This window comes from Nomascus leucogenys, chromosome 7b, assembly GCF_006542625.1.
Source record: "Nomascus leucogenys isolate Asia chromosome 7b, Asia_NLE_v1, whole genome shotgun sequence".
NCBI classification, from domain to species: domain Eukaryota; kingdom Metazoa; phylum Chordata; class Mammalia; order Primates; family Hylobatidae; genus Nomascus; species Nomascus leucogenys.
Window position 1 is genome coordinate 8,884,525 of NC_044387.1, and position 12,986 is coordinate 8,897,510.

Genomic DNA, 12,986 nt, shown 5'->3' on the forward strand with positions numbered 1-12,986 from the left:
AACTCCTAGGCTCAACTGATCCTCCAGCCTCAGCCTCCCAAAGTGTTGGGATTACAGGCATGAGCCACCACACCAAGCCTTTAAAGGGCTTATAATATCTCAACAGGTAAGGGTTGGAGGACCCCACAGCTGAAGGGAAAATGGGGGCAGCAGAGACACAGAAAGGAAAATTTAAAAAGGAATAAGAGGTTTAGAAGCCCCAAACATTCCACTTAAGAAAGTTAATTATGGCTGGGCATGGTGGCTCACGCCTGTAATCAGCACTTTGGGAGGCAAAAGTGGGCGGATCACAAGGTCAGGAGTTCGAGACCAACCTGGCCAATATGGTAAAACCCCGTCTCTACTAAAAATACAAGAATTAGCTGGGCATGGTAATGCGCGCCTGTAGTCCCAGCTACTCAGGAGGCTGAGGCAGAAGAATCGCTTGAATCCAGGAGGCGGAGCTTGCAGTGAGCTGAGACCTCACCACTGCACTCCAGCCTGGGCGACAGAGCGAGACTCTGTTTCAAAACAAACAAACAAACAGAAAGTGAATTATTGGCCAGGTGAGGTGGCTCACGCTTACAGTCCTAGCACTCTGGGAGGCCAAGACAGGTGGATTGCTTGAGTCCAGGAGTTTGAGACCAGCCTTCCCAACATAGCAAAACCTGTCTCTACTAAAAATACAAAAGATTAGCTGGACGTGGTGGTGTGGGCCTGTAGTCCCAGTTGCTGGAGAGGCTGAGGTGGGAGATCACCTGAGCCTGGGAGCTTGAGACTGCAGTGAGCCAAGATGGTGCCACTGGACTCCAGCCTGGGTGACAGAGTGAGACTCTGTCTCCAAAAAAAAAAAAAAAAAGCAAATTCTTAATGTTAATTCACCTTTACTGACACTAGGTTAATGACATGGCCCCAGTTACTAATGAAAACCAATCAAGTCAAATCTGGGGTGTTCATGAGCCACAGCACAGAGGAAGATAGGGTCTAGACTGCAAAAATAAACACAACGGCAAAGTTCACATCCTCTTTAATTTCCAACCCTAGAGAAAAAGCTGTGGACTTATTTTGGTTTTGTTTGCTTTCTGCCCTCTATCTGATGCTTCAAAGAATTACATGGGAAATTGTTTTTAAAAAGCTAAATTCCAGGCTGGACGTGATGGCTCACACCTGTAATCTCAACACTTTGGGAGGCCAAGGCGGGTGGATCACCTAAGGTCAAGAGGTCGAGACAAGCCTGGCCAACATGGTGAAACCCCATCTCTACTAAAAATACAGAATTTAGCCGGGCGTGGTGGCGTGCACCTGTAATCCCAGCTACTTGGGAGCCTCAGGCAGGAGACTCGCTTGAACCCAGGGGACGGAGACTGCAGTGAGCCGAGATTGCACCACTTTACTACAGCCTAGGCAACAACAAAAAAATGAATATAAATATAAATAAGGCCAGGTGCAGTGGCTCACACCTGTAATCTCACCACTTTGGGAGGCCAAAGTGGGTGGATCGCGAGGTCAGGAGTTCGAGACCAGACTGGCCAAAATGGTGAAACCCCGTCTCTACTAAAAATACAAAAATTAGCTAGACGTGGTAGCAGGTGCCTGTAATCCCAGCTACTCCAGAGGCTGAGGAAGGAGAATTGTTTGAACCAGGGAGGCGGAGGTTGCAGTGAGCAGAGATCACACCATTGCACTCCAGCCTGGGTGACAGGGAGAGACACTGTCTCAAAAAACAAACAAACAAACAAACAAACAAACAAATATATATATATATATAAAGCTAAATTCCACAGTCCTCACCCAGGAGGCAGATGTTGCAGTGAGCTGAAACTGCACCATTGCACTCCAGCCTGGGTGACAAGTAAAACTCCATCTCCAAAAAAAAAAAAAAAAAAAGAAATCTGTTTAACTTTCTTCATTCCCACATTTCCAAAATTTCAGCTTGAAACACTTTTGTTTTTTTTTTTTTTTGAGACAGAGTCTCACTCTGTGGCTCAGGCTGGAGTGCAGTGGTGTGATCTCAGCTCACTGCAACCTCTGTCTCCCAGGTTCAAGCGATTTTCATGTGTCAGCCTCATAGGCGCAAGCCACCAGGCCTGGCTTAATTTTGTATTTTTAGTAGAGACGAGGTTTCACCATGTTGGCCAGGCTCATCCTGACTTCAGGTGACCCATCCGCCTCAGCCTCCCAAAGTGCTAGGATTATAGGCATGAGCCACTGCACCGGGCAGAGCTTGAAACACTTTCAACATACTCCATTAGCATCTCCTGTACAGTGTCCAAGCAGTGCCCATTTACAAAGCGCTGCTCCGTAAACTGCATTGTGTGTTAAGAGTCACTCATCCATGGTCCACGCTACTTACCGATCACCAGCGACTCCTCTGGGTACACGAACAGGGAGGGCCTCAGGTAATGGTGTTTCTTCAGCAGCACCAACGGCTTGAAACCCATGAGCATCAAACCTGGATCATCAAACCGTTTTAGCTCTTCTGTTTCCTCTTTCTCCAGTATGATCTGACGACTCCCATAGATCTGAAGGAGAAGAACAACAAGGATCACATGGGAAGGCTACGTGGTGATGCAAAATAACTCTAAGATGATGATGCTAGCCAGTTAAAATCAGCTCTCTTCTTTTTTTTTTTTTTTTGAGACGGAGCCTTGCTCTGTTGCCCAGGCTGGAGTGCAGTGGCGCAGTCTCGGCTCACTGCAAGCTCTGCCTCCCAGGTTCACGCCATTCTCCTGCCTCAGCCTCTCCGAGTAGCTGGGACTACAGGCGCCCGCCACCACGCCCGGCTAATTTTTTGTATTTTTAGTAGAGACGGGGTTTCACCGTAGTCTCGATCTCCTGACCTCGTGATCCGCCCGCCTCGGCCTCCCAAAGTGCTGGGATTACAAGCGTGAGCCACCGCACCCGGCCAAAATCAGCTCTCTTCTAAGGAGCAGGAAGATGGCTCACCTGGGGCATCCTCCTTCTCCAACAGGGAATTAACATTTATTGAGTGACTGCAGGTACTTTACACCAACTACTTTATCTTCTGTAACTATCCTAAGAGGTAGATGTTCAAACTGTTTTAGAGTGGGATTGTGCTTATGAATAGCCACTGCACTCCAACCTGGGCAACACAGTGAGCTTCTCTTTGCAAAAACAATAAAATAGGCTAGGTGCAGTGCCTCATGCCTGTAATCCCAGCACTTTGAGAGCTGAGGCAAGACTGCTTGAGCCCAGGAGTTCAAGACCAGCCTGGGCAACATGGCAAGACCCAATCTGTATAAAAAAATTAAAAATTAGCTCGGTATAGTGGTACACACCTGTGGTCCCAGCTTCTTGGGAGGCTGAGACTGGAGGATCGCTTGAGCCCAGGAGTTCGAGGATGCAGTGTGCCAAGATGGCGCCACTGCAATGAAGCCTGGGTACCAGAGCAACTCTATCCCCCCAACCCAAAAAAAGAAAAAAAAAAAAAGTACTGACCTCTCAGCACCATCCCTGACACACAAAGCATGCTTAAACCATATCTATTTATTTTATTATTTATTATTTGAGATGCAGTCTCTGTCACACTGTCACTGGCGTGCAGTGGCACGATCTCAGCTCACTGCAACCTCCCAGGTTCAAGTGATTCTCCTGCATCAGCCTCCTGAGCAGCTGGGATTACAGGTGTGAGCCACTGTGCCCAGCCCAAACCATATCTATTTATTAAATGAGAGGACCTATGTCAGGTACTGTGCTAGGTCTCAATGTGGGAGGCACAGACACACATATATAAGTACTATTCCCAAGGCAGGGCAGATTGGCTCATGCCTGTAATCCCAATACTTTGCGAGGCCAAGGAGGCTGGATCGTTTGAGCTCAGGAATTCGAGACCAGCCTGGGTAACATGGTGAGATCCTGTCTCTATGAAAAAAAAAAAAAAAAAAAAAAAAATACAAAAAATACAAAAAATTAGCCAGGCGTGGTGGCATGAGCCTGCAGTCCCAGCTACCCAGGTGGCTGAGGTGGGAGGATCAACTGAACCCAAGAGGTTGAGGCTACAGTGAACCATGATGGCGCTACTGCAAAGATTATTGTTTGTATTGTTTGGAGATATACACACACACACACACACACACACACACATACATATACATATTTTTTTTTTTTGCACTCTCTTCCCCAGGCTGTGCACCACCACGCCTGGCTAATTTTTAGTTTTTTAGTAGAGACAGGGTCTCGCTATGATGCCCAGGCTGATCTCAAACTCCTGGGTTCAAGTGATCCTCCTGTTTCAGCCTCCCAAAGTGCCTGAGCCACCATACCCAATGATGTTTGTATTTGATCCTGGATATGTGATTAATAACAGCTTAGTAGCAGATTCAAATTTGGGTTTTACGAACAAAAGAACTCTCAAGGTTTTTTCAAACATACTGGACCAAGAAAGAAACTCAGTGACCAGACAGCTTACTGCCTACCAATAAATCAATACAAAAAATTAGTTACTTCCAAAATGGAAGAGAAAATTTCTTTATCTTTTTCTCCTTCAAAGAGTAGGGCAAAAACTCTCTGGCTTGAAATTTGTGCTCATGGGTTGAATCAAAATAATATTTTAGTCATCCTTATAGGCCCTAAACTTATGTAAAATCTCAGATTCTTCCACATTTTGCATAAAGGAAGCATGACTCATTCAATTTTAATTTTCGATGTTAAATCCCTCTATAGACTGAGCAAAGGTAAGAGGATGAGGAAAGACAATGTTCTGCATCCTGCATCTGTCTTTCAGATGCAGAAAGGGAGATGTATGCCATCCCAAGGCACAGGAAAAATACCACTAGCAAAAATAAATTCTCTCCCTAAAAAAACGAGTTCATACTCTTCCTAACTCCTCATCTCCCTAATTAACTATCAAGTATTTTCTGCTATTGTACCTGAGCAAGACAGCTAGACTGACAGCAGCATGTACTGAGTGATGAAGGGGTGAGGTTTTCACTGACATCTCTTTCAGACACTGGCCCAGTTTAACTTTCTAGCTATCAAAATATCACTGATCCAGACGCCACAGTCCTAAGGAATTAAGTCTTTGTGTTTTAATAGGTTAGCAAGAAAGGTGCACATGGCTCATCCAAGTGTGGTGGTATTTACAACTAATTGATCACAACTAGTTACAGATTTCTTTGTTCCTTTTCCACTCCCACTGCTTCACTTGACTAGCCGAAAGAGAAAAGAAACAGAAGAGGGGAGGGGAGGGGAGGGAGTCGGGGAGAGAAAAAAGAAAAGGAAAGGGAAGGGGAAGGGGAAGGGGAAGGAAAGGAAAGATGCACATACTAAAGTTATTTAACTGGTCAGCCTGATCAACGTCTCTCCTCCTCGTTAACTCTTCAGTGGGAGAAAATTCAGTAAGAAAATATCTTGGGTTAGGTGTGGTGGTTCACACCTATAATCCCAGCACTTTAGGAGGCTGAAGCAGGAGTACTGCTTGAGCCTAGAAGTTCGAGGCCAGCCTGAACAACATAGTGAGACCTCATCTCTATTAAAAACAAAAAAAAAAATGAAAAAAAAAAAAAAAGCTGGGCACAGTGGCCAATGTCTGTAATCCCAGCACCCCAGCACTTCGGGAAGCCAAAGCAGGATTACTTAAGGCCAGGAGTTTGACACCAGCCCACGCAACATAGTGAGACACCGTCTCTTTTTTTTTTTTTTTGAGACGGAGTTACGTTCTTGTTGCCCAGGCTGGAGTGCAACGGCGTGATCTCGGCTCACCGCAACCTCTGCCTCCCAGGTTCAAGTGATTCTCCTGCCTCAGCCTCCTGAGTAGCTGGGATTACAGGTATGCACCACCACGCCCAGCTCATTTTGTATTTTTAGTAGAGATGGGGTTTCTCCATGTTGGTCAGGCTGGTCTTGAACTCCTGACCTAGGTAATCCACCCGCCTCGGCCTCCCAAAGTGCTGGGATTACAGGCATGAGCCACTGTGCCGTCAATCCAGTCTCTTAAAAAATAAATAAATAAATAAATAAATAAATAAATTAGCTGGGTGTGATGTCACATGCCTGTGATCCCAGCTACTTGTGAGGCTGAGACAGAAGGATCGCTTCAGCCCAGGAGGTCAAGGCTGTAGTGAGTCATGTTCGCCCCACTGAACTCCAGCCTGGGCGACACAATGAGACCCTGTCTCAAAAACAACAACAATAAAAGGCATCTCTACCTACCTGAGACCTCTTGGTATCGCTAGGCAGAAGCAAACCGCCTGTACTTGTATTAAAGGTCCGGGTCTTGGTTTTCACTGGTTCATTTGTTTCCCGATAGAGCTTTATTGGAGGAGGCTTGAGAGCCTTCTGGACCAGATTATAAATGCCCACAGAGATCACTATATCTTTGTTGAGCTTCAGCTTTAACCTGAGGGAGTGAAAAATGAAAGAGCATGAACTGAAAGACCGCACTTTTCTATCTAAAATTCCCTCATAACACCAAAGCTTCACTGTTTTACTCTCTCCAATAATCCTAAGCAAGCTCTCAAAATATAAATATGCTTTTTAATAATACAATCGAATTTGCTATAATACCACCTCAGAATCTATACCACAATATATTAACTACTTAAAATAATGATAAAGAATGTACTACAGGTTGAGTATCCCTTTGCAAAATGCTTGCTTAGGACCAGAAATGTTTCAGATTTTTTTTGGAATATTTGCATTTTATACTACTTACTGGTTGAATATTCCTAACCCAAAAATCTAACACCCATAATGCTCCAATAAGCACTTCCTTTGAACATTAGGTCGGTGCTCAAAAAAGTTTCAGATTGTAGAGCGTTTCTAATTTTGCATTTTCAGATTAGAAACACTCAACCCGTATAATAAAATGATGGTTTGTATTAAGCACAGCACTATACCAATCACCTCACAGCTATTCTCTCATTTAATCATCATAATAACCCTGTAAGTACTGTACTGGTTGTCTCGTCTCTGCTTTTTTTTTTTTTCGTCGAGACAGAGTCTCACACTATTGGTTGGGATGGAGTGCAATGGCGTGATCTCGGCTCACTGCAACCTCTGCCTCCCGGGTTCAAGTGATTCTCCTGCCTCAGCCTCCCAAGTGGCTGGGAATATAGGCACCCGCCACGACACCCAGCTAATTTCTTTTTATTTTAGTAGAGATGGTGTTTCACCATGTTGGCCAGGCTGGTCTTGAACTCCTGACCTCGTGATTCACCCGCACTGGCCTCCCAAAGTGCTGGGATTACAGGTGTGAGCTATCATGCTTGGCCTCGTCTCTGTTTTTCTAGGATCCCTTCCCCCTGCTTTGAAGAATAAAGACCCATCATGCCGGATGCGGTGGCTTAGGCCTGTAATCCCGGGTCAGGAGATCGAGACCAGCTTGGCCAACATGGTGAAACCCCGTCCCTACTAAAAATACAAAAATTAGCCGGGCATGGTGGCGCACAGTCTGTAATCCCAGCTACTCAGGAGGCTGAGGCAGGAGAATCGCTTGAACCAAGGAGTTGGAGGTTGCAGTGAGCCAAGATCACGCCACTGCACTATAGCCTGGCGACAGAGCGAGACTCTGTCTCAAAAACAAAAAAAAGAAGGAAAGAAAGAATAAAGCCCCATCAAAATAAGGGTTAGCTGACAAAACAAAACAAAAAAACACCCCAATTTTTCTTTGGGAATTATCCTTCCCCCACTACAGTTTTCGGAGAATGTTAGTCAAAGTCAAGTTGCTGTGCCTTTTTCTGGCCAAGTGGTGGGCATATCTGACCCTGGAGAAGGCCATAGGACGTTCTCATCTGAGAGTCGGGGTCTCTGAGCAGTGGCCATGAAAGGACATGATTGCAGAGAATACTTTCTTCTCATAATGGCACCCTAAAGACACTGTCATTAGTTCCTGCTGTGTAGATTCCTAGAACTAATTATTTGACTCATACGCTGAAATTAGTCAAGGTCAGCCTTTTTTTTTTTTTTTAAGATGGAGTTTCGCTCTTGTTGCCCAGGCTGGAGTACAATGGCACGATCTCCACTCGCTGCAACCTCCGCCTCCCGGGTTCAAGTGATTCTCCTGCCTGAGCCTCCCAGGTAGCTGGGATTACAGGCGCCCACCACCACACCAGGCTAATTTTGTATTTTTAGTAGAGACAGGGTTTCTCCATATTGGTCAGGCTGGTCTCAAACTTCTGACCTCAGGTGATCCGCCTACCTCAGCCTCCCAAAGTGCTGGGATTACAGGCGTGAGCCACAGCACCCAGCTCAAGGTCAGTTTTTATTGCTTGCCACTCAAGAACCTTATTATTGACCTTCTATAAATGAGGGCTCAGAGAAGTTACATGACTTGCCCAAGGACAATTAATAAAAATCCATATTCAAACTCAAGTATCCCTGTTTCAAAGCTCATGTACTTTTCCATCATGACATATTGCTCCAGAGCACTTATACCAACAGCTTAAGCAGCAACAGGACCTCTTGAAAATGTGTTCTGCAGGCCGGGTGCAGTGGCTCATGCCTGTAATCCTAGCACTTTGGGAGGCTGAGGCGGGTGGATTGCCTGAGCTCAGGAGTTCGAGACCAATCTGGGCAACACGGTGAAACCTCGTCTCTACTAAAATACAAAAAAAATTAGCCAGGCGTGGCAGCGTGCATCTGTAGTCCCAGCTACTATGGAGGCTGAGGCAGGAGAATTGCTTGAACCCAGAAGGCGGAGGTTGCAGTGAGGCAAGATCGCACCACTGCACTCCAGCCTGGGACGACAGACCAAGACTCCATCCCCAAAAAAAGAAAATGTGTTCTGCAATAATAACAATGTACAAATATATTTACAATATGCAAAAAATACTTATATTATGGGGGAAAAAAGAACGTAAAATAACCTATGATACACATTCTTCTAAAGCACATAGAACATTCTCTAGGAGAGACCATATGTTGGGCCACAAAACGAGTCTCAGTACATGGAAAAAGATTGAAATCCCATAAAGTATGTTCCTTAACCACAACGGAGCTAAGTTAGAGGTCCACAACAGAAAGAAATGTGGGAAAACCTCAAATATTTGAAAATTAAACAATACACTTAGAAAAAACCCAAAAAGAAATCACGAGGAAAAAATTTTTCTTTTTCTTTTGAGACAGGGTCTCGCTCTGTCACCCAGGCTGGAGTGCAGTGGCGCCATCTCGGCTCACTGCAACCTCCGCCTCCCGGGTTCAAGAGATTCTCCTGCCTCAGCCTCCCAAGTAGCTGGGACTATAAGCACGTCCCACCGCGCCCAGCTAATTTTTTTCCTTTTTTTTTTTTTGAGATGGAGTCTCACTCTGTCACCTGGGGTGGAGTGCAGTGGTGCAATCTCAGCTCACTGCAACCTCCGCCTCCTGAGTTCAAGCGATTCTCCTGCCTCAGCCTCCTGAGTAGCTGGGATTACAGGTGCACACCACCACGACTGGCTAATTTTTGTATTTTTAGTAGAGACGGGGCTTCGCCATGTTGGCCAGGCTGGTCTCGCACTACTGACCTCAGGTGATCCGCCCGCCTCAGCCTCCCAAAGTGCTGGGATTATAGGCGTGAGCCAGCGCGCCCAGCCAGAAAATTTAAAATTATTTTGAACTGCATGAAAGTAAAAACACAATATATCAAAATGTATAGGATGCAGCTAAAGCCATGCTCAGACACAAATTTACAGCTTTAACACTTTTTTGTTTTGTTTTTGAGACAGAGTCTCGCTCTGTCGCCCAAGCTGGAGTGCAGTGGTGTTAGCTCACTGCAACCTCTGCCTCCCGGGTTCAAGTGATTCTCCTGCCTCAGCCACCTGAGTAGCTGGGACTACAGGCACCCGCTACCACGACCGGCTAATTTTTGTATTTTTAGTAGAGCCGGGGTTTCACCATGTTGGTCCAGCTGGTCTCGAACTCCTGACCTCATGATCCGCCCGCCTTGGCCTCCCAAAGTGCTGGGATTACAGGCGTGAGCCACTGCGCCCGGCCAGCTATAACATTTTTATCAGAAAAGAAGAAAAGTCTCCAATAACCAAATCTTCACTGTTGTGGAACACCTAGCAGTATTTAAAGAAGAGAACATGTTTAGACAAGTGTCTGTATAGTTTGAAGGTATACAGGTTCACACCGTGGAGAGACCACTGGTTTTGAGCAGAGCCACAAATAGAAATTTTGGTTCCTGGGGTAAGCACCTAATATACCTTCAGATCAACTTGGAAACGCATGATGTGACTCATGGATGAGTGTTGGTAACAGATGCATTACTAACAACATCAACCATTTGGTGGCTTCTTAGATGTGAAAATCAGTGTCTAAAGGCTGATTGAAGGAGAGTTGACGATAAATGCAACCAATTACAAAACTGCACAATCTTCAAAAGTAACTTTTTTTTTGTAGACAGGGTCTCACTCTGTAGATTGCTACAGTAAGTTTAAATATTGTTAAAATGCCCATACTACCCAAAGCCATCTACAGACTCAATGCAATCCCTATTAAAATACCAATGACATTCTTCACAGAAATAGACAAAACAATCCTAAAATGTATGTGGAACCACAAAATCATACCGGGAAATTCTCCAGCACATTGGGCTTGGCAAAGATTTCTTAAGTAATACTCCAGAAGCATAGGCAACCAAAACAAAAACGGACAAATAGGATCACATCAAGTTAAAAAGCTTCTGCACAATAAAGGAAATGATCAACAAAGAGAAGAGAAAATATCTGGAAACTATCCATCTGACAAGGGATTAAGAACTAGAACATATAAGGAACCCAAACAACTCTACCGGAAAAAATTCTAACATAATCTGAGATATCATCTCACCTCAGTTAAAATGGTTGGAGGTTCCTGAAAATACTAAGAAGAAAACTACTGTATGATCCAGCAATCCCACTGCTAGGTATACACCCCAAAGAAAGGAAATCTGTATATCAGAGATATCTGCACTCCCATGTTTATTGCAGCCCTATTCACAATAGCCAAGATTTGGAAGCAACCTAAGTGTCCATCAAAAGAAGAATGGATAAAGAAAGTGTAGTACAATGGAGTACTATTCAGCCATAAAAAAGGAGATCCTGAGGCAGGTGGATCACCTGAGTTCAAGACTAGCCTGGTCAACATGGTGAAACCATGTCGCTACTAAAAATACAAAATTAGTCAGGCATGGTGGCGCATGCCTGTAATCCAAGCTACTTGGAAGGCTGCAGGAGAACTGCTTGAATCCAGGAGGCAGAGGTTGCAGTGAGCCAAGATCACGCCATTTGCACTCCAGCCTGGGCGACAAGAGCAAGACTCAGACTCAAAAAAAAAAAAAAAAGGAGATCCTGTCACTGGTAACAACATGAATGTTGTTGCATTCACTATGCAATGTTGTTTCACTATGTTAAGTGAAATAAGCCAGGCACAGAAAGACAAACTTTGAATGTTCTAACTTATTTCTGGGAGATAAAAAGTAAAGCAATTCAACTCATGGACATAGAGAGAAAAGGATGGTTACCAGAGGCTGTGAAGGGTAAGGGGGTAGGGATGGGGCAGTGGGGATGGTTAATGAGTACAAAAAATAGAATGAATAAGATCTAATATTTTAGAGCAGATCAGGATGACTATAGTCAATAATAATAGTACATTTTAAAATAACTAAAGGAGTATAATCAGACTGCTTATAATACAAAGGATTAGTGCTTAAGGTGATAGATATCTCAGATAGATAACCCATCTGTGCTGATGTAATTATTATGCATTGCATGCCTATATCAAAATATCTCATGGATCTTATAAATATATACACCTACCATGTACCCACAAAAATTAAAAATTTTAAAAAAATCGTAAGTTTAATAATTTTCTAGGCCTTACACCTAAGGCATTGTTCTCAAACATCTCCAATTTATTATTATTTATATCAAGTATCCATCCTATAATGACTGTTCCACAAAATAAGAACAGCTAACATTTATAAATAATTACCACGTGCCAAGCACTATGCCTGGGTTATCTCATTTAATGCTCACGGCAATCCTATGTGAAGGTACAATTTTTTAATTTTTTTAATAAATAGAGACAGGGTCTCCCTGGTTTGCCCAGGCTGGTCTTGCTTCTGGACTCAAGCAATCCTCCTGCCTCGGCCTACTAACATGCTGGGATTACAGGCGTGAGCCACTGCACCTAGCCAAGGAGGTACCATTTTTTGCTCCCATTTTACTAAGGCTCAGAGAAGTCAGGTCACATAGCAAAGGGACAAGGACTAGAATCCAAACAATCTGACAACAAGGCCTACATTTACCCACTATTTTATCCTCCCATCCATCTCCACCAAAATGTGTAGTAGACTTCCAAACTGTAGTATAAACAACATCGCATCACTTCAAGACAGGTGAAGAGGTGACAAGATACTTGTCTGAGGAAAGAGAAATCATTTCCGAGAGGAAAAGGAGAACAATGACAAAACTACAATTGTGGCAATGAATGATTCAAGGTCTCCTGAAAAAAATTTCTTGGGTTTTCTGGTAGAATTGTCAGTAAACTCTTAAACACTGTTTAAAAGTTACCAAAGGTCATGGACCCCTATACTGAGGAAACCAGTCCAGAATGAAAGCTTGAGGAGGAACATTTGAAGCCAGGAGTCTGAGACCAGCCTGGTTAACATATCAAGAGCCCCAAGTCTACAAAAAAAGCTACTTGGGGCTGGGCACGGTGGCTCACGCCTGTAATCCCAGCACTTTGGGAGGCTGAGGCGGGCAGATCACGAGGTCAGGAGATCGAGACCATCCTGGCTAACACGGTGAAACCCCGTCTGTACTAAAAATACAAAAAAATTAGCTGGGCGTGGTGGCGGGTGCCTGTAGTCCCAGCTACTTGGGAGGCTGAGGCAGAAGAATGGCATGAACTCGGGAGGTGGAGCCACTGCACTCCAGCCTGGGCGACAGAGCGAGACTCCGCTCAAAAACAAAGAAAAAAAAAAAAAAAAAAGGCTACTTGGGAGGCTGAGACAGGAAGACCGCAGGAAGACTACCTGAGCCCAGGAGTTGTAGGCTGCGGTGCCATTGTACTCCAGCCTGGGCAAG

The 12,986-nt window shown here is 44.5% G+C and overlaps 1 protein-coding gene across 1 annotated transcript in view; it reads right to left on the bottom strand.

Annotated features, from left to right (window-relative positions):
- Positions 1–12,986, bottom strand: part of XRCC6 (X-ray repair cross complementing 6) — a 43,908-nt gene that overhangs the window by 12,959 nt on the left and 17,963 nt on the right. Inside the window, exons 7-8 of the mRNA XM_030815461.1 lie at positions 6,151–6,337; positions 2,333–2,501 (exon numbers count right to left, since the gene is read on the bottom strand). Of these exons, the coding sequence (XP_030671321.1) occupies positions 2,333–2,501; positions 6,151–6,337 (356 nt within the window). The remainder of the gene's footprint in view (positions 1–2,332; positions 2,502–6,150; positions 6,338–12,986) is intronic.